The sequence below is a fragment of the Stylophora pistillata genome, chromosome 2, assembly GCF_964205215.1.
Source record: "Stylophora pistillata chromosome 2, jaStyPist1.2, whole genome shotgun sequence".
Lineage (NCBI taxonomy): Eukaryota > Metazoa > Cnidaria > Anthozoa > Scleractinia > Pocilloporidae > Stylophora > Stylophora pistillata.
The window spans coordinates 40,443,541-40,464,434 of NC_142520.1; the positions used below are offsets into that span (position 1 = coordinate 40,443,541).

Genomic DNA, 20,894 nt, shown 5'->3' on the forward strand with positions numbered 1-20,894 from the left:
AAGTTGTTACAACTACATAGAATGCATCATGGGACTTAAAGTTGACCATTCAAAAAGATTTATGTAACAACCTATAAGGACACTTCAATCCACCTGAAAGGTACGTAAGGTTTTTCAATAATTATACTTCTTTCATCATATTTTATGTAAATCTTTTTTATTTGCTTTCAGCTGTAAAGTGTCACCTAACTTTAATTATTAACAACATGTACAGCCAGAGGTCTTCCTTTTATAAAATGACCGCTGTCCAGCCTCTAAATATGCACAACCAGAAGGTATTCTTGACAATATTGGCAGAAAAAGCTGTTCTTCCTTGCATAATGGCTGTTCTTTGTTTGAGAAGAAACTGGTCGAGTGTATACACACCCAATCATACTGATGAAAACACTTTCCAGCTGTTTTTTGTCCTTTGGCCATAAACCCTTCCTAAACATTGTTTGTACAAATAATTATGTGAGATTTGAATTATTGCTTCTTTCAAAGGCAACTGCTCCTCATCATAATCTCCTTCTTCATCAATCTCATTCCATCATCTCAAGCTATAAGAACACAACCAGAGACAAAGATAAACAAGTCAGTTCTTGGTAGGGGGCAATTTTAATAGAATCCCCCTAACATTGCTATAGCTAGACTTTCCTAATAATTATGTTTCCAGCTGAGTTGTTTCCACATAATTTTTCCCTTGATACATGTGTACAGTCAAACCTCAATTATCCAGAGCTCGATTATCTACATGTCTTGACTATCCAGACTTTTTCGCTGGTCCCAATTTTGTCATGAATATCTATTAGTCATGATCAAGATCCATAGCCAGCGTTGAAAAAGTAAAGGCAAATTTGTTTCGCTTTCAAAAAGCAAAAGCAAAAAGCAGTGCTTGCAGGCATCATAACTAATGAAGGACATTCAAATTAGGTCTGATCAGCTTAGAATTGCTTTGTTTCTAAATGATATTTCACACTCTATTGGCTATTCACAATGGACAGTGAAAAGGTTGACAAAATTTTTTTTTCAAAACAATTTGTAAATGTTTTGTTTCACAATCAGATGTTGCTTTCTTAATTTCTTCCTTGATTATATTCATATTCTCGATTATCTGGACCCTTGATTAGCCAGACTATTTCGTTTAGTCCCAACAGGTCCCGATATATAATTGAGGTTTTGAGTGTATCTGAAAGATTTGAATTTGAACTTAAAACTATAAAATATAATTTTATAGTTAAACTATAAAATATAATTTATATACAAATATAAATTTTATGCTAGACAATGTTCTTCATGACGAATAAATTTTGGTAAAATCCTTTGATTCCATGTAACATTTTGGTGAAGGTAACAGCCTAATAAGTATTAACTTACAAGATCCTCATCATCTTCCATAACATCATCAGCTGGAACTTCTTCCTTTTTAGGTTCTCCACCTTTTAAAAACTGTCAGAAAAAAAAAAAATCTTCAAGTTAATATCTCGTGATGCTGATTTGAAGCACTGAGGTAAATATTACCAATCATAACCCAGAATGAGAGGTGATAATGGTAATAATGAAGCTCACAGTAAAGCAAAGGATCAAGGGACGGTTAACATGGTAATTCTTAGCTTATACTGGGCCATTGGTTGGTTAGGGTATGGAATATGGAATATAGAAGATGAAAAAATATGGAAAATGAAAAAGTATGGAATATGAAAATAATATGGAATGTGGAATATCATATGGAATGTGGACTATGGAATATGGAATATAAACATAGAATGTGGAATATGGAATGTGGAATATAAAATGTAGAATATAAAATTTGGAAAGTGGAATATCATATGGAATGTGGAATATAGAATATGGAGTATGGAATATAGAATGTGAAATGTGGAATTTGAAATGTGGAAAGTGGAATTTGAAATGTGGAATATGAAATGTGAAATATAGAATAATTATGGAATATAAAATAGGGAATGTGGAATGCAGAACAGGGAATATGGAATATAGAATATGGAATACAGAATAGAGTAATGCACATGATAACACTGAACACTCTGCAAGAACTGACCTCTTTAGCTTGATTGTCTGTGACATTACTATCTGAGGATTCTCTTTGACTAATTAAGGTCACTTCTTCTATAAAACAAATTAAAGAAAATACTGAAATTATCATTATTGTAAATGCAAAGGGCATCAGTAAGCCCCAAATCTCTATTAAAATAATAAACACAGCAAAAGCTGTACTCAGGACTAGTTTACACTAGAGGTGGAATTAGGATTGTAAAAAAATTAGAGCTGAAAGTCCTACCCATGAGAATATTTTTACATAATTATGCTACATTAAAGCACACAGAATTGGAATCTGAACATTTAATGTAACTAATTCTATGATGTGTTCTCAACCTGACAATAATCTCTACTGCGAGGATCGTGCATCATACATAGTTTGTCTATTTACTATGTAGTGAGCACTTCCAGTCTTACTTTTTACCATCAGAAGCCAAAATGCATGGCCTAATTTATTGATGATTTTTTCTTTTAACTCCTGGAGAAATGTGTTAAACATCACAGATTCACCAGCCTAAAAGAAATCAAATAAACTTGCGTGTTAAGTACTGTAAATAAGAGTTAACCAAAGCTGCACGTCAGCACTAGATTGCTGGCCCGTAGGATCAAATTTGGACCTGGGCCCAAAAATTGTACTGACAATAGTGCATTATCATGGGGCAGAGGAAAGGGGGACTTTAAGGTTACACTGATATTGGTCCAAATTGGATTGGAGGCCCATTACCATGATGATGACTGGAGAATTCCCTTAGAAAATGTTTGAACATTAAGCTACGCTCCAACCCCATTTAGTTATTTGAAAAACATTCCCATCATGTACTGCATGTGCAAGACTGGTGAATTTTTATGCAAATTGCTGGTCAGGATTTCTTTAGCACTCCTTTTACCTTGATAGCTTCTTCTCGCAAAACATTTACACACTGTAGGGCCTTAGAATAAAGCTGATCTCCAAAGGAATCTAACACCAGCTGTACAATACACTCTCTCATTTGTTTGGCAGCTGCAATGTTGGAAAAACAGACAATAATTTTATAAGAACATAACCAATATATTTCTGTCTTGAACATCAACAATCATTGTCCAAGTGATAGTAATGTTAATATAACATACATCTGTAGCTGAAGCACTATTGTTAGCATCAAACAGCACACAAAAACAGAAATCAGCTAGTTTTTTTTTTTTTTTTTTTTTCAGTCAACCCTTTAAATCTCAGAATTAAGTGGTTAACCTGTAACTTCTCCCTGTAATATTCAAACATCATCTGGTATACAGGTAGTAAGAAGACTCAAACTTATCACTTAGAAATTGTTATCTTGATCTAACACCAAAATTCTAGTAACCAGTTAAAAAGGAAATGTGTAGCAACTAGAGGGGAGAACTAACAATCAGATCTTGGAAGCGGTTTGAGGGTTACATTAAAATTTCTGAACTGTGAACAATTTTTTTTAAATTTTCAGCAGTGTTAAGAAAAGGTGATAAAATGACAATACAATGATTTCTGTTTAATTCATTGAAAAAGTAAGAGCAAGTGAGAAAACAGTTTGCAATCAGATCCTAGTCGTTGAAAGGTTCATATACAGGAAGGAGAATAATACAGTCTGTACCTTCATCAAACCTATCTTCGTCTCTGCAGCTGATAAGAGTTCGGAAGTCTCCAACTGGATCAAGTGTGCCAACCTGAACAAACGGTATATTTTACGATAACAGAAAAAAAAGTCACTACATCTGTGTCAGGAAATAGCAATGCGAAAGAGTATCAGAAGAGGGTGTTATATCTTATTAAAAATCAAAAAGAGAAACAGGAAATGAAAAGAAAATATTCAAAGAACAGCTTTTAAAGTAATTACATATGAACCCTTTAGCTCTCAGAAGTGATTAAAATGTAACTTCTCATAATATCCATACATTATCCAGGAAACAGGTAATGAGAATACTCAAACTCATCATGTAGAAGATAATTACTATCTTGATCTGACAGGGAATTCTTGTAACTAATGTACAAGGATATTATGTGAAGCAGCTAGAAGGGAGAATTTATTTATTATAATAATAATCAGCAATTTTTTAAAAATCGAGTTTCCAGATGGGATTTGAACCCGCGACCCTCCGTGATCTAGTTGGATGCTCTAACCACTGAGCTACAGGAGACTCTATGGTGAGCAAGGGTCAATTAGTGGATATTGCCTGGAACTGCAACACGCGGCTACACAGCCAAACATCAGCTAGCGCATAGAAGCTCACTAACAGCATCATGCTGTCACGTTAAAGCATCACATGCATTAAAGCATCACATGCAGCCAACCAGCCTCCAAAGTGAGCATGTAAAGATGAAATAAACAATTTTTTAAAAATCGACTTTCCAGATGGGATTTGAACCCACGACCCTCCGTGATCTAGTCAGATGCTCTAACCACTAAGCTACAGGAGACTCTATGGTGAGCAAGGGTCAATTAGTGGGTATTGACTGGAACCGCATCACGCTGCTACACAGCCAAACATCAGATCTTAGAAATTAAAGGGTTAATTATAAAGTCATGCAGCTTGTATATTATGAATTTATTTTATTTCTTACAGTTGTGAAATGTACAACTGGGAAATAATCAGATCTTAGAAATTAAAGGGTTAATTATAAAGTCATGCAGCTTGTATATTATGAATTTATTTTATTTCTTACAGTTGTGAAATGTACAACTGGGAAATTTGCTTGTGGAAGTTGAAACCAGATTTCACCAGGGCAGAGAAATCTCCACCTACTCACTAATGAGTATCAGCTAATATAATGGAGCTGTTTCATCTGCCAGTACAGTTGTCCTGCATTCAAAAGAAACACACAGCATGATATCAAATGGCATTACCATACCTTTGTGACCGGCTCTCTTGCCAAACTTGCCATGCTAAAGTCAGTTTCATCAAAAACATTTTCTCTGCTGGTTGATGGTTCACCATTTGGCTTATCTGCACTGCAGTAAAAATTAACCATAAAGCAATTTTCAACCACAAACAGGTACCGAGAATACTCAAACTTATCAGGAAGAGGTTATTATCTTGATCTAACACCACATTCTGATAACTAATTTACAAGGAAATGTGATAGTATTCAATATGATAGTATCTTATTATAACTCTTTTAATCTTGTAAGTTAATGTAAATCTTAGATTTTTTAGAGTTATTTATGAACTATTAAGAACTGATAGGTTATCTTGTATAAATATTTGCATTATTATTATTATTATTATTATCATTATTATTATTGTTATTATTATTATTATTATTATTATTATTATTATTATAAGCAGTGAGAGGGGAGAATTAACAATCAGATATTGGGAGTTGGAGGGAAAAACCAGTGCAACTTTCTAACTTGCATTTTCCAACCCTTTAGCATGTTTATAGTTTGAGTTCCTACTAAAACCTTGGTGCTTTTTTTTCCCTTATGCTTCGAATTCTCAGCCTTTCTGATTACTTTGGTCTCAGTTGTTGACCGTTTAACTCTCACGAGTGACCAAGAAATAAGTTCTCCTTACAATATAATGTCAGGCAGACAAGTGATGAGAATGAAGGAGAATATCAATTAGTAAGGGTATTTTTAGTTGATCCAATACCAAATTCTCCAAACCAACAAAGACAGTAAGAAGAATTACTGCCCTCCTGACATCTTGGGAGTGAAAGGGTTATGGATACCAGTACTCAATTGAAATCACGGAGATCTGACATTACAATCGAAACAATCGAAAGTTCTATTTATGAAGCATCTGAAGCCCCAATCCCCAATCTTCAACAGTGTTGAGTGTTGAGGATTGAGTTTCAAGTGGAGACTATCAACTCACTTTTCAGCACATCAATGTGCACATACAGTATTATCATACAAAACAAGCAAGTGGGAGTTCATTGAAAATCACAAACACATAATAATAATAATAATTTTCATTTAAAGTCCATATTGTAGGAAGTGGTTGCCCAATCTTCTGAGACCATGGCTCATGCTAAAAAACACTTGACAAATAAATTTAGAAAAATGTACCACAGATAGAAAATAAACAAAAATAATAATAATAAATAAATTAAACATTAAGCAAAATTATTTATATACATTAAAAACGTTTTGATTATTAAAAAAAATCATTAATTGATAACAAGATATTAAGATATTAATACATACGTTGGTAAAATGAATATGTTTTCAGCTGTGTATTCTTTCTTTTTTTCAATTTTTTCAAGGCGGAACATATCCTTAAGAGCAAAAAAAATTATACACAACAACAAACTTTATAATTAATTGAACTGACATGAAATAAGTAATTCAACTATGTACTAAAAAAATAACAAGTTGAAATAATTTTTGAACACCCAAAACTTTTGTTCAACAAACTGAACTGTATCCTTTTGTTGAGGCCTGGTACCCAAAGGGGATATGCAGTGACCTAATGATCAGTGCACTGGAGAGGTCTGGGTTCTAGACCTGAAACTGAACTGTATCTTTTTGTTGAGGCCTGGTACCCAAAGGAATATGAAGTGACCTTATGGTCAGTGCACTGGAGAGATCTGGGTTCTAGACTTGACCAAGTCAATGTGTCGTGTTTGTGGGCAAAACACTTTACTCTCTCACAGTGCCGCTTTCTCTCTCTCTCTCTATCTCCCCCCTCCCCCGAGTATAATGGGTACTGGTGAAAATGATAAAATGCAGGGGCAACCTTGTAATAGACTGCATCTCACCCAGTGGGGAAGAAGAAACACTCCTAGCTGCTTAATGCTAAGGAAACCAGGATAACAGGATAAGCTCCCACCACTCGGCTCAAGTACAGACTTTACTTGGTAGCAGAGACATAAATAAAATAAATCATTAAGGGGATTTCTTTCCCCTCTGAACTCCAGCATTACTGGTAGTACCTCAATTATTCCACACCAAGCAACCAGGAAATAAAGTTGCAAGAGACATCTACATATGTATGGTTCCCAAGCTTTATGCAAGTGACATTTAACCACTGAGTTCTACCAATTAGGAGCTTCTCACCTTAATCTTCATACACTCAGAAGCACACCTTGCTTTGAACTCTGCACTGGGCTCCAAATAACTGCAGAGGAATAAAATTAATTGATTTCATAAATCAAAGCAAGAATTCACTCTGACACAATGTAAAATTCAGGAAGAAGTGAGAAAGTGAAAACCTTCAAATCTGACTGTTCATTTCATTTTCTCTTGAGGATTTTCATCTCTGTACACTTTATAATAATGCAAATTATGGCGCTTAGCATGTTGACAAATCTCAGTTTGGTTCTTCTGTTGCTATCCACCAGCTTGCTTATATATTGTAATTTCACTTTCAGTTAACAAAGAAAAGCTAGGCAAAGTACAGATTGCATGGCAGATGACAAGAAGGCTTTTGCTCTCACAAGAACAAAGGAAATGATCATCAACTAAAACAGCTCTTGCAGTGCCTTAAATAAGACCTGGCACCCACTGGAGCTCTTGCAGGTATTCTGTTGTGAGTCGCCAGGTATATTTCACCACGCTCAAGTCGCTCTCCAGTGGGTGCTGTACTGAGGTAGCCACCTCTTTCAAATCTTATTGAAAGCACTGCTCTTGATTGTTAAACAAATTCTCCTTGCCAGCTCCTTAGGTGATGTAAAGAGAACAGTATGGAGAATATGCATACTGATGTCAGGGTGCAAATGGTTATTACTGGGCACATTAAAAACAACAAGTACCTCGCAACAACAGGATCTAAATCTGGTAATGATGGATCATCTGGGTTAAGAGCACGATGCTGAATGCACTGTAATGTGTGGTTAGAAAACAAAGTAGTTAGTTCATAAAACGGATGAGGAAAAGAAAATAATGGTTTCACATCACTAGATGGATAATTGTTATCGTAAAAAAAAACATGTGAATTATTAATAAATTTACTATAAAATGTGCCACTCTAGATTACCTGAAAAACTCTTTGTCGAACAGGGTTAAAAGTTCTGTTACATTTAAGTGCCTCTACGGCTTGTCCATCCTCATCACTAGAAAATCAACCAAAGAAAAAGAGATTACATTCACTTTGAAAGTGATGAAAAGCCCTCAGGTAATGAATATCTATTTAATAATTCACTGTTAATTAACAGGTTTTAAGGGAATGAATGTACATTCAATGTTAAACTAATGAGTTGAACATCTTCCAACATTCAAAAGTTAGCAGATATTATATACATAATGATTACTGAAAATAGTTTTTTGAACTAATTTGTCATCATCTACAATTATGGAAAGTCAGTAATCAAAGTACCGTAAAATGAAGGCAATGTGGGGTTGGACACATGGACTTTGAAAAGGGCAGTCTCTTGGAAAATAGATAGCAAGCTACCAATTGTAAATCTTTTTGTAACAAGATAACTCACCGTTGTGCATCTGTTAAATCCATTGCAGTGATGAGATTGTCTACAGCATCCTCTTGTTCTCCTAAAACAGCAAAATGTAATACAAAAGCTTAATTGAACACTTGTTCCCATGGGTTCCACTGCAGCACAAAGTTGCAGAATTTTTATGAGAATAATATCACAAAATGTCAATTCAAACATGGATTTTTTGAAATTTACAACAGTACTGCAAGGTTTTACTTGTAAATATGATTATTATGCACCTAAAAACAGGAACATCAAGTTATGGGTTTTCATAAATATAGCTGCAAAACCCTTTTATCAGGATTGCTAAAATTGGAGATTTATCAGACACATAATTACATTCAAAGTATCGATGAAAACCATTTCTAATCATTAATTTGTCAACATCTTATGTTGCAATTTGAATTTACACTTATTAAATTTATTACAGCATGCACTTGCCAGATGGTTCCCATTTCTTGTTAGCATCAAGAGGCGCAAAGGCAAACTGACGTAGATCTTCTAAAAATGGCAAAGCAGTGAAAAGGAGGCACTGGAGAAAAATCAAAACAAAACAAAAAAAATCAAATGATCAACTTTCATTATGGCACAAAATCAACAAGATATAATTGTAAAAGAGTTTGTGGTGATTGACTGCAATAAGGTTTTATTGCCTATCACAGGCAGTAACGATTGTGCATGTATTTCCAATGTGGATTGCAACATTTACTCACCTAGACATGGTTTGTTGTTACTCAGGTTTAAATTAGATTCAATGAATGTAACCAAGAAGTTACAATTTATGGTGGGCCAGTGGAATAGACATTCAACATGCAATTAAATTAATTTAACATTAATTTGTTTTTTGCTTGCTGTGACGGATAAGAAATGTTGCGTTACGCATGTATCAAGTTGATAATTATTACTAAGCCCTTAGTATTTTGTGATGAAACCTGATTATTGTTTTTGGATAAGAAAAAGATGCACATGACGTGCAGATTCACCTACTGGAGATATTTTAGAGACAATTATTTGCTTGTAGACATATTGAAGACACTTACTGTGTCACCTGCCGCTAGAAGAATTATAACGTAAGTTCTTGATTTTTGTTGTTTCCTTCGCTTTAATGTCATTGTTTGTTGATCATTTTCTCTCACTTAGTTATTTTCGATGCACATCAATTTTATGTAATTTTTAGTTCTCACCGCATACTTCAGTTTTTCAAATAAATCAACAATCAAGAGCCTGAAGTTGTGTGGTTGATCATGGTAAACTCAAATCGATACTTATTGAACAAGGACTCAGTTTGGGAATGCAACACTTGCCATGACAACCAAAACAAATGCAGTTTGGAACACTGTCTGAGTAGTTTGAAAGAAACGAGTATTTACCTCATAGTCCTGTTTAATGTGCGGAGCCAAGAAGCCAAGCTTGGGGGGAGCATTCTTTACTCTGCAATATCTTACAATTGCCACAGTGTTCAGCTCATACATGCCATTTATCAGTGCCGAGAGTGCAACTGCAGCATGCTACAACAAAAATTGACAATGAATAAGTTAATGACATGTTAATTAGGATACTAATTGGATAATGAGATGCTGTGAATTAAACTGCTAATGACACTGATTGGGGGTTTCATCGCATATATTTACTGTCGAAAAAGAAAAATTTATGAATCTCTAAATAAGTAATTGTCTTCTCCAAAGATCTCAAATTTCATTTGAGCTCTGTGCCCTAAAATAATGTTCTCTTCTTAAATTGGCCACACGATTTTTAAATATAGTGGATCAGTTATTATGGACATTAATTTTGTGGAGATGACAGCTCAATTCTGTTTCTACAAATAAAGGATCATTTAGCTCTTATTCTTATTCCAATCTGCACAGTTTATCCATGAGTTCACCATACAGTCACTTTGACTCTTTTTTTTTTTTCGTGAAGTCTTAAATTTGAATTACCTGGTCACCTGGCTGTGGAACAAAGGCTATCACATTTTCTCCAATGTATTGATATCTCTGGACCTGTGAAATTGCATATCACATTATTATTGCTACTGATATACACAATATGCTCATACATTCACTCACACCATACTTCCAAGAATAAGTGCCCCTACTCTAATGAGCACCCCCTATGCCATAATGTCAAACAAGCACCCCCCCCCCCACCCCAAATATTGCCCTCCCTCCCTCACTTTCTTAAATAGGAGGACTCTTTAAACTTCAACTACAGCAGAATCAGTACAGGATAATAATTAGTACCCCCTCAATAAAGCACCACACCCCTCCCCCCTTCCTTTTTATTAAAATTTTAAAATAAGTGGCTGGGCGCTTTTTACAGGGTTATACAAAAATCATTCGGTCAATCCTCATTTTGACATTAACTTACGAGTAAGATTTATATTCTCACTGTTAAAATACCAGTATGAGATGTCTTGTAAATAAAGAAATCAATACAAAGAAGTTGCAATAACAGGGCTCAACACTAAACGATAGCCACAGACTAGTAGAAATTCAGTTTTGGCCAGTGGTTTTCAATTTCCACTAGCCAGTTTCGCTAGTAAACAGACTGTTTTTGTTGTAACATCTAAAAAAATCTAAGATGTCACTAACCACTTGGCTAGTAAGTTGAAATATTAGCATCAAGCCCTGAATATAACATCTACACTGGATGACTGTCACTTTTAATTAAAATTTTATAATTGAATTCATTACTCAATAAATTTATTTTTAAATCAGTTGTTTGTTAATTTTTCAAACATATTTCTAAATTTAATCCTCAGTGCTTACATTTTCATTGGAAGTGAAGCATAGCAAGGATAAACATCTTTCTGTGGGAAGTTTCATGCTGTCTTTGTCAATTCTCGTCAATGGAACCAATGTCTTGCCATAACGATAGCCTACATGTTGATCAGTAAATAATCATTTAATTATAACATGGTTTGGTGTTACTCTGGTTTAAAGATTTAATGAATGTAACTGAGGAGTTACAATTCATAGACAATTCATAGACATTTGGGTCTATAAATTGTAATTTTTCAGTTACATTATAAGTAATAATTTATTGGCAGTTATGGTCAAAATTAACCATTTTAGTCAAAAAGCTCCCAGTTGTTCCTTCAACACTATGTAAAAAGAAGTACTTAAATAATTATATGTAGTTACTAATCTTCAAATCTCTGTTGAAGTAGCCTGACCTTCAAATATATCCCCTCTGATTTCCCAAAATTTTAATTACACTGCAGATGCCCGCGCAAAGAGGCAACCAATGTTTTTCAAAGGATGGAAGATTCCTCTGCTGAACTAGTTACATGTAAAGTAATTGCATTTACTTGGTACAGTAGGATACTTGCATATCTATACCATTTCTTTTTCATTTTCAACAACAAAAATAATATGTAAAGGGTAACCAAAAGTACCAAAAGTGCTAATATTAAAATTTTAGGATCAGCTTTGTTAACAAATTAGAAAAAAAAAATTTACACAGTTTACTGGTATGTTGACTTATTCATCTACTGAATGATGTTACATTATGTTCCCCCCACCAAAAAAAAAAAGAAATCTCATTTACAAACATGCCCTTATTTGCACAAAGGTTCCCATACATTCTGAAGTAGGCTAAGTAAAAACTTGAAAGAACAGGGCTAATAATGGTTTAATTTTTATTTTTAATGTTGTTAATTTTGGAGAAAGTGGATAGCAATTTTACTTGATGTACCGTAGAAAGCAAATTTCATCATTCAGTTTCAGACTCTTGTTCAAACCTCTGAAACTCAATTATGCAACCATCATAAATAAACCCCCCCCACCCCACCCTCCCAGTGCCACTACAGTACTGTAAGGATTTATAGGCAGGTACTAAAAAAAAAAAAAAAAAAAATACAGTTTCATCAGAGTTGTACCTTGAGCTACATTTTCTTTGTCAACTTCAGTATCATCTTCATCATTCAAGTGATATGATCGCTGCATCTGTACTTCCATTGTGTCAGGGTTAGGGGACATCTGAGAAACAGCTGACAGCTTCTTCCAGGGTGCTAACTTCTCCTCCCTTACCTTCAGAGAATTCAAAGAGCAAAATGATTCTAACTCTGTGTCAATAATACACCGTTATTTATAATAGCATTTTGACTTAATCATGTTTGTGGATGTGGCGTGGCCGAGTGGTTAGATTGCTGGACTTGTAATCTGGTGTCCCAGTGAGTTGAAGTCCTCCACCCTGCCACTCACTGGATTTGTTCACGGTTGCCCCTGGTTCAACTCCTTGGCTGCGCTCTGTAAATAGCCCACTGGTCTGCCTCCTACCAGTGGGGATTTTCAATCACTTAGTTAGTCTACATCGTGGCTGAAAAGCCCCCTATGGGGAGCTTCAGTTAATGTATTTATTTTATTTTATTTAAGTTGAAATCTTCTGATGGTTCAGTTGTCTGAGAATAAGGAATAATGAGAATGGAATACATGCAAAGCCCTGCATTACTTTTTATTCTTTATCTCACAGTGTTACAAAAGGAAAAGTAATAATTATTATTAGAATTTGAAAAGAGAAATTGGGCTCCTTTCCATACACCAGCTCCCTTGCTTCAATAGCAGGTGGGTGCCCCAGGGTATCAAAGGAAAATTCCTCCAATGTAGCCATGACTACCTATTCCAGACACCTGTCAACACTGATTGGATGAGTCTCCTATGCAAAAACAGGATAGGGTGTGGTCAGCTAAGAGAGAGGGGAGGCTGATAGCCATAAATCCACTTGGGACTACTGAAAAACAAGTGATGCAAATTAAACTACTTGGATACACTCCAACTCAACTTTCACTGGTGACATAGTGCACTATTAACATTACACACAACCTTGTACTTGAAAGATTACTTGTAACTGCTAGCCAGAAGAGCCTGCTAATTAATAAAGGTAAAAATAATAAAAAAATCTTCAATTTACCCTGTTGTATCCATACACATTTATTTTTAGCTGAGAGCCAATTTCCAGTGGTCCTCTAAATACAGTGGTTTGTTTGATTGATCTTGTCTGGAAAAAGCTCAGCATTGGTAGAACGTGACTAAATAAAAGGACAATAATCATTAGTTTTCATCATCTAGTGTGTATAATGTAAATGAATCAATACTCTGCATCAGTTAAAGAAATTTATAATGGTGCAAGAATACCTAAAGGAATATGTCTCGCCATCTAAAGCCTCCAACATTTGTCTCATGCAGTTCTCCCCTGCCACCTGCATTGAGAAAAAGAATGCACAGTATAAAAAATTAATATTTATGTAATAAATTGTAAAGGTCATGATTAACTTTGTGTCATACCTTGTATATCATTCAGTAATAAACAGCAACTTTGTACCACCCTATTAGGGCTCGTCACTAACTTTTCAACTTACTAGCCAAGTGGCTATAAGTGACATCTTAGATGTTTTTAGATGTTATGACAATTTCAGTCTGTTTACTAGCCAAAGTGGCTATAAGTGGAAATTGAAAACCACTGGCCAAAACTGAATTTCTACTAGTCTGCATGTGGCTGGTGGGCTACTGTTAGTATTGAGCCCTGCTCTATTACAATTTTAAACTATCAATTATGAGCAATTTTACTTCAAATTTGTGTTCAACTTGGTAAAAATTAACCTTCAAGTTCATTGTGAAGTTAGTGAAATTTCAATTCTTTCACTCCAAGAAGTGACCAAAAAGGAATAATTATGTCTTTACAATATTGATACATTTTCTAACAAAAGGATGACAAGGAAGGTAGTAAAATATCAGCTGGGGTTTTGCCTGATTTTACACTAAATTATTAAAGCCTAAATTATAAGTTAGAAATAAAAGACGATGAGTGTAGATTTTATATCAAAATGCCAGGTATGAAATGGTCAGTAAACCTGCTGTGGTGTTTTTTCTTTTCTGTGATCTGGAACTGATGTTGAAGGTCCACTTCCATCTGTGGCACAAGTTCTCTCACTGCCATCATCATTATCAAAAAGATCAGGTCCTCTGAGAAGTGCATGTACATGTAGATAAATCCATTTATTTAATTCAAATCCAATAAACTATTATAATATAATAATTCTACTTTATTACACGACTCAGGCAGTCAGAGGGCCAATAACTAAAATCAACCAATCAAATTGCTCTATTGCTGGTCCAATATTCTATAAGTATTGGACCGGGCACTGTCCCAAATGTTCCCGAATCATGATACCGCACTTGTGTCCCTTTGAACTTCAGTCGTATAATAAATCTCTTATTAACCAAGCTTGCTCGGGACCATACTGGAAGAATATCGGCCCTCGGTCTTTTTTGTACGAACCGAGCGCAGCTCTGTCCGTACTGTCAAGACCTCGGGCCGATATTCTCCCAGTACGGCCCTCGCGCTTGGTTAATAAGATATAGGTATTACAGTACTCTTATAATTTTCTTCTGTCAATAAAGCTCAACACTGACAGTAGCCCACTAACCACAGACTTGTAGAAATTCAGTTTTGCCGAGTGGTTTCCAATTTCCACCAGCCAGTTTGGCTATTAAACAAACTGAAATAATTGTAACATCTAAATTGTCACCAGCCATTCAGCTAGTAAGTTGAAAAGTTAGTGTCAAGCCCTGAAAAGGTTTACTTATATGTACATGTTTGTTAAAATATGCAATCTTCAATTCCACCATTGCAAATCAATAATTAGAAACAAGCACCCTGTACATGTATATTTATTGTGCAATATTGTAAGCAACAGTGAAATACTCACATTAATGTCAAGTGGACTTCCATGTTTTTTAGGCCTTCTGTGATGGTCTCCAACTGATCATTACCAAAAGGTGAACCAAGGTCACTAAACAAATAAATCTTTTTCTCGCACTTCTTGCCACTGAAAAGAACAATTCAATTACCTTAATATCCCATGTAAGGTGGAAAATTTGGATCATCTTTTATCTTTTCTTTTCATCATATCTTTTCCCAAGATGGCAAAGTAGAAATTACATTTTTGAGAAACATCTGATTCTTACTTTGTCTGTTCTCGCAACAAATCCATACCAACTACAATGGCATCAATGACTATATGAAAGTTAAGGTCAAACATTTAACATATTGGAAAGGTTCCAAAGGAAGTCTTACTGACAGATGAATAAAGGCTGATAGTTTTGAAAGAAACTGTTTGGGGCTGTGTCGGTGGGAGTAACGAAATAATTTGGATATATCAACAAAGTTGAAATGGTAAATTGGCCACCGTAACGATTACAAAAGCTGACGTTTCGAGCGTTAGCCCTTCGTTGGAGTGAATAGAGGAATTGTGGGTTGTGTGTGCTTTTAAAGGCAGAACATAGAGCTACGTTATTGGTGGGAACATGGCAACAAGAAAAACAAGAATAAATTAGTGGAATGAAAAGCATTCGTTGATCCCTGTGGGATTTAGACTGCCGGTTTGAAAGATAAGCTTTTGTTCAATATATTTCTCATTCGCTCCAACGAAGGGCTAACGCTTGAAATGTCAGCTTTTGTAATCGTTACGGTGGCCAATTTACCATTTCAACTTTGCTGATAGATCTTACTGACAGAGTTTAAGAGTCCATACTGTAAGTTACACCAAGACTGCAGTGATAAGTCCACACACACACACCTACATTAATCTCACATAGGACCTCATGACGATATTCTGAGGTTATGCAGAAATAATGTGCAAAGTTTGTTCCTGTTCTTTGCCTTGCAATAATCAAATCACAGAAACAATAATTATTTGCAGTGAAAGTGGTTTGAATTTGTGCGACTATCACAACAAGAACATAACATGTAGAGATCAGCTCTCATAGCTGGAACGTTTCAGTATGGCTAGCCTCAAGGTCAAAATGAATTATAACATAACCAAAGTAAAGTGCGCGCTCTGATTGGTCAATTTAGCATCCCCCATTTGCCCATGGGTGTACGCTGCTGACATGAGCAAATGCAAAAACTATTTTTCCGCATGCGCTTGTTTTTTCTGGTCATGTAAGATTTGTTAAATAAAAGGGAACTCTTTAGCTACAATGTATCAATGTTATGTTATAAAACAAATGGTAAACACCACAACGTACACTATTGAGTTATGGATGCACTTGGGAGGTTTGCTAAGCACTCTTGAAAGAAGCTAGAGTCGCTCTCGGCTATCGCCTCGAGCAACTCTTACGCTTCTTTCGTGCTTAGCAACCTCCCACGTGCATCCATAACTCAATAGTGTACGCTGTGGTGTTTACCATTTGTTAAATAGAGAATAATACAACATTACAAAAAAATAAGTGCAAAATGTTTTGTCTGTTGGCAAGGATACAGTCTGTTTCAACATTACCTGCAAAGAGATAATGGAAATACATTTACTCTGACTACTAATAAAATCTAACATCCACTTATAATTATAGTAAAAACAAACTCTTTCAGAAAGGTAGTTCTTCTTAACCCTTATATCCCTTTCACTTGATTTAACGAAGTACCAAGGGACTGGGGAAATTGGTTCATTATAATTTATGGAGGGTTTGTTATATCAAGGTGCTGTGGCATACATTTTACTGTAACTTTAGCCGCACTGAAACTGAAGTATCGTTTGTTATACCGAGGACTTCGTTATAGAGAGGTTCGTTTAAATAATAAATAGTTGATAAATAAAAAATAATAAATAATTTAACAATGGACATTCCACTGGGTGGCTCTTCCTTGTCCACTGTTTCCAGATTGACTTAGAATTTGGAATGTTGGTTTTTGCAGAGGGAGGAAAACCAGAAGACCAGGAGAAAAACCCTCAGAGCAGGGACAAGAACCAACAACAAACTCAACCCACATGTGACGCCAGGTCCAGGAATCAAACCCAGGCCACAGTGGTGGGAGGCAAGTGCTCTCACCACTGTGCCATCCCTGCTCCCCAATCGAGGTTCCACTGTACTATGATTGTAAGGAGAAATTAGATGCTGATCACTTTCAGGATTTCAAGGTGTAATAGAATTATGTACCAAGAAGAAATCAAACTAAAAAAATAAAAAATGTCACTTACCAGGGGTTATTTGGTCATGGATAAAACGAAGCAGTTCTAAATCGGGTAAACCAAGTCTGCGAGCCACAGTAATGTTTTGATAGTCCCCGTTAGTGTCATTCAGGTTGTTTGATGTTCCTGTCGATGAATAACATTTATCATAAATCTAAAATTACTGTTATCATAAGTGGCAAATGCAGGCCTTGAGCTAAGTGAGGGGAGGGGGGGCAGAGGGGCTGTTTTTGTTTGTATTCACCTGCGGGCTTTTCTTCCCTCTGTGTTTACTTTTTTAACCCAAAATAAGAGGTGGGGTCTGGGCTCCCTGTATCCCTCCCCCCCCTAGATCTGCCACTGATTATGGGAACTATAACTACTCACAAGTATTGAATAGCAACATATACATGTACAAGTACTTACCTTCAGTGCCATATAGGATTAGAGCAAATTCATCTTTTGTATTAGCAAACATCTGGAATGAAAAATAATTTTTTTTATTATTTTTTGCTTTCACTGAAAAATCAGTTGAAACACTATAGCATGGATCATTTGTGTCAGTTCCAGAACATGCTAACTGAATAAATACATGTATACCTAAGGTCGTTGGGCAAGAGAAATGGCTGATTTGACCCTCTGTCTCCCGCATGAGTTAGCAAGACAGAATTTCTCAATACAATATCAAGTAACCAAGTGATGAAAATCAAAAAAAATATCAATTATGGGATAATTAGTCAATCCAATAACAAATTATCCAAACTAGCATTTTGAGAATTGTATAGTAGACAGTGAGGAAAATTACTGAAGGGTTAATTAAGTTGGTGCAAAGACCACCTGTGTCTACAAAGAACACTGGCGATGGCTAATGCATGGATGATATGAAGAGAAAAAAGTGTATACCTTTCTTTGTATAATCATGTTGATGGCCTTGACAGATATCTCCAGGGAGGTAGAATGGCCAGGCAGGGCCTGACACATTGAAGGACCCACATCCAAAATAATAACAACAGCATCCTGTGACACACATAAAATAAAGAATTCTCTTTCATGATGGAGGTACATGTACTCGACTAAACTCTGCATAACTAAAAAAAAAATGGGACTACGGATTCGTTTCAGAATATTTTGGGGTTATATTGAAATAATTCCCTTAGACCTTCTGGGAAATTTGAAAAAGGTTTGAGTTATCTGGAGTTTTAGGTACCTTTGGATAGGAAAAGACAAGCTATAACTATCACATAAATACGTGCTGTCTTTCTTTTCATGAAGTGAACATGCATTTCACTCAAGTGAAATCCCAATACAACGAATTTGAAGTTCACCGACAAGTCGAACGACTAATCGCGAAAAATCAAAAGGAATCACTTGCATCTAGAAGACCTCATCGCCCCGATCATGTGTTCGTTTGAGGTAGTATAGCCAGCGTGGTGCTTTAAAAATAGTCATACCCCGACAACTTCGCAATTTTTTAGGTCAACTAAGACAGTCCGAACGACTGATCGTAAATAATGGGAATTGGGCTACCACTAACAAGTTCTGCGCATTGAGAAATTGCTTACTCCCATAGATTTCCGATTGAACCGACAAAAAAATAGCATGGTTGATTGCAACTTGTATTTTCAGGGATTATGATTCTGCTCGATAAATTACACGCGAAAAGAGCCGACAAAAAATTGTAAATTTCGAGCTAAGAATACAAGTTACTGACCTTTGCAGCCGCCATTTTGAAATGTTGACGTCACATGATCTGGTCTGAACTTGATTGGTATATTTTCCCGCTAAATCTAGTTACCCCCGTGATCGAGATCCCCCGTGAAAATTGCTTTCAATCCCGCGGATTGCTCGATGTAGGGTCTAAACAAGAATGTTCTAGGCCAAGGTAATTTTTTTTATTGCATAACAATGAACCGAATAGGGACAAGTAACACCTCAAAAAGTGAGTGAAATGAGGAAACTGCTAGATGAAAAAATGAAAAAATGAAGAACTGATTGTTAATAAAATCAATTTAGCACTGCTATGATAATTGTCTCTATTAGAAAAGTTTATTTTGTAGAGGACATCTGTATCAGTTTACAGCTTTGCAGGCCCAATTGATTGCAACCAAATTCCGTCATTTTTAGGTATTTCTGTTGTTAAGCTACCTTTTTTTTTACCTTCTGAGCTCCGGAGAATTTTTTTTTTAATGATAATTTTTTCAGCTAGCGTCTGCACTATGAACAATGCTGTCTGTTCTTGTTCAGACTACGAGAAGTCCTTCCTCAATCCCGGAGTTATGCCCAGCGCACTATTAAACATCAATATTTTTCTCTGATTTTTGGACTCACACGACGGACTTTGCCGAAAATGAGGAACTGTTCGTAGCTTATTTCCTGTCCAGAAGTGTTTTGAGGATAAAACTCTTCCCTTTAGGAATTATTTTTTATTAACTACGGCAAAATCAGAAAAATCTATTTCTGGGACTACCGATCAACCTCGTTCCCAGAGCCTTTTCCCTTAGCTAGGGGTGGGGTCCCAACCCCAACTCAGGGAAAAGGCCCTGGGAATGAGGTTGACTACCGATAACTGGAGGTATCCTATAATAAGATCTTGAACCCCACCAAAACTGTCAAAGCATGAAGACCTCTATAAAAACTAAACTGTCGGTAGAATTCCGTGAGAGTTATGAGCATGGGAGCTGTTAAAACAAACATCGTCACTAAGTTGTTTGAATTATTTTACTCATTACTGTAAATTGACAACAATTTTCATCGCCGCGTCTAATCAGCGCGATACGAGATTTTTAGGCTTTCTTTGTGACACTGTAGCAGAGGCAGGGTCTGTAAAAAAATCAAGTTTGCCATCTAGGTTTTTGTGACCTCAAACCAGTCTTGTGTGCCCTTAGTTCAAACCAACCTCGTATGAGAGACCCTGGGAACGAGGTTGAGTTCAAACCAGTCTTGTGTGCCCTTATTTCAAATTGCCTCGGAACATACGAGGGAACATTTTAAGAAAGAGTTATTCTTATCAAGTACGTTCTAAAACCAGATCTCAGTCACCTATATTTAGGCGGACACCCTTAATTGGGTATTCTATAAAAAGATCAAAATTTGTCAAAGTCTAGCACAGTTGGCGGTCATGGTATGTGGTTTGTTTCAGTTGTCGTTTGGTACCGTCACGCAGAACTTTATCCAAGAGGTCGTTGCGTGGCTAAACCGAATGGCTGGGTGGTAACTCGTGAGAGCTTTTGGCAGCGGAGAAAAATTAAATCGCAAAACAAAACTAGAAAAAGACCCCAAGCTTGACTGGATTAAATGAATTTTTCTTTATCGTCTTGTCAGCGGCGTTCGAAATTTTCAGGCTTACCTGGTAACGCATAGCAGGGACAATCTCTTCATTTTATGATCTCGAAAAGTAAAAAGTATTTAAAACATAGGCCGGCGTCTTTATGACCTTTCCAAGATCATCGATTGCAAACCCGTTTTCATCATAATTTGTAGTAGGAAACAATTGAATCTTGCGGTAGTAACTTGTGAGCGGGATTT

General features: G+C 35.9%; 1 protein-coding gene across 2 annotated transcripts; it reads right to left on the minus strand.

Moving 5' to 3' along the window:
* Nucleotides 1-138: 138 nt before the first annotated feature.
* LOC111333894 (DNA repair protein Ku80) lies at nucleotides 139-19,156 on the minus strand. Of its 2 annotated transcripts, XM_088748958.1 has the most exons (27): nucleotides 19,081-19,155; nucleotides 18,273-18,386; nucleotides 17,796-17,847; nucleotides 17,400-17,516; nucleotides 16,686-16,703; nucleotides 15,391-15,439; nucleotides 15,132-15,251; nucleotides 14,274-14,385; nucleotides 13,558-13,622; nucleotides 13,334-13,451; nucleotides 12,303-12,453; nucleotides 11,191-11,300; nucleotides 10,360-10,422; nucleotides 9,793-9,930; nucleotides 8,864-8,954; nucleotides 8,420-8,480; nucleotides 7,969-8,044; nucleotides 7,745-7,812; nucleotides 7,050-7,110; nucleotides 6,198-6,268; nucleotides 4,898-4,997; nucleotides 3,642-3,714; nucleotides 2,925-3,037; nucleotides 2,455-2,551; nucleotides 2,039-2,106; nucleotides 1,357-1,428; nucleotides 139-539 (listed from the first exon to the last, which is right to left on the minus strand). In XM_088748958.1, exons 1-27 carry the CDS (start codon nucleotides 19,093-19,095, stop codon nucleotides 522-524), a joined length of 2,211 nt encoding a protein of 736 aa, XP_088605084.1. In that variant the 5' UTR covers nucleotides 19,096-19,155; the 3' UTR covers nucleotides 139-521. The 2 variants fall into 2 exon arrangements, 1 of the variants encoding a protein (XP_088605084.1); XR_015996711.1 differs by lacking the exons at nucleotides 139-539; nucleotides 2,455-2,551 and having other exon boundaries at nucleotides 1,403-1,428; nucleotides 19,081-19,156.
* Between the last annotated feature and the right edge of the window lie 1,738 nt (nucleotides 19,157-20,894).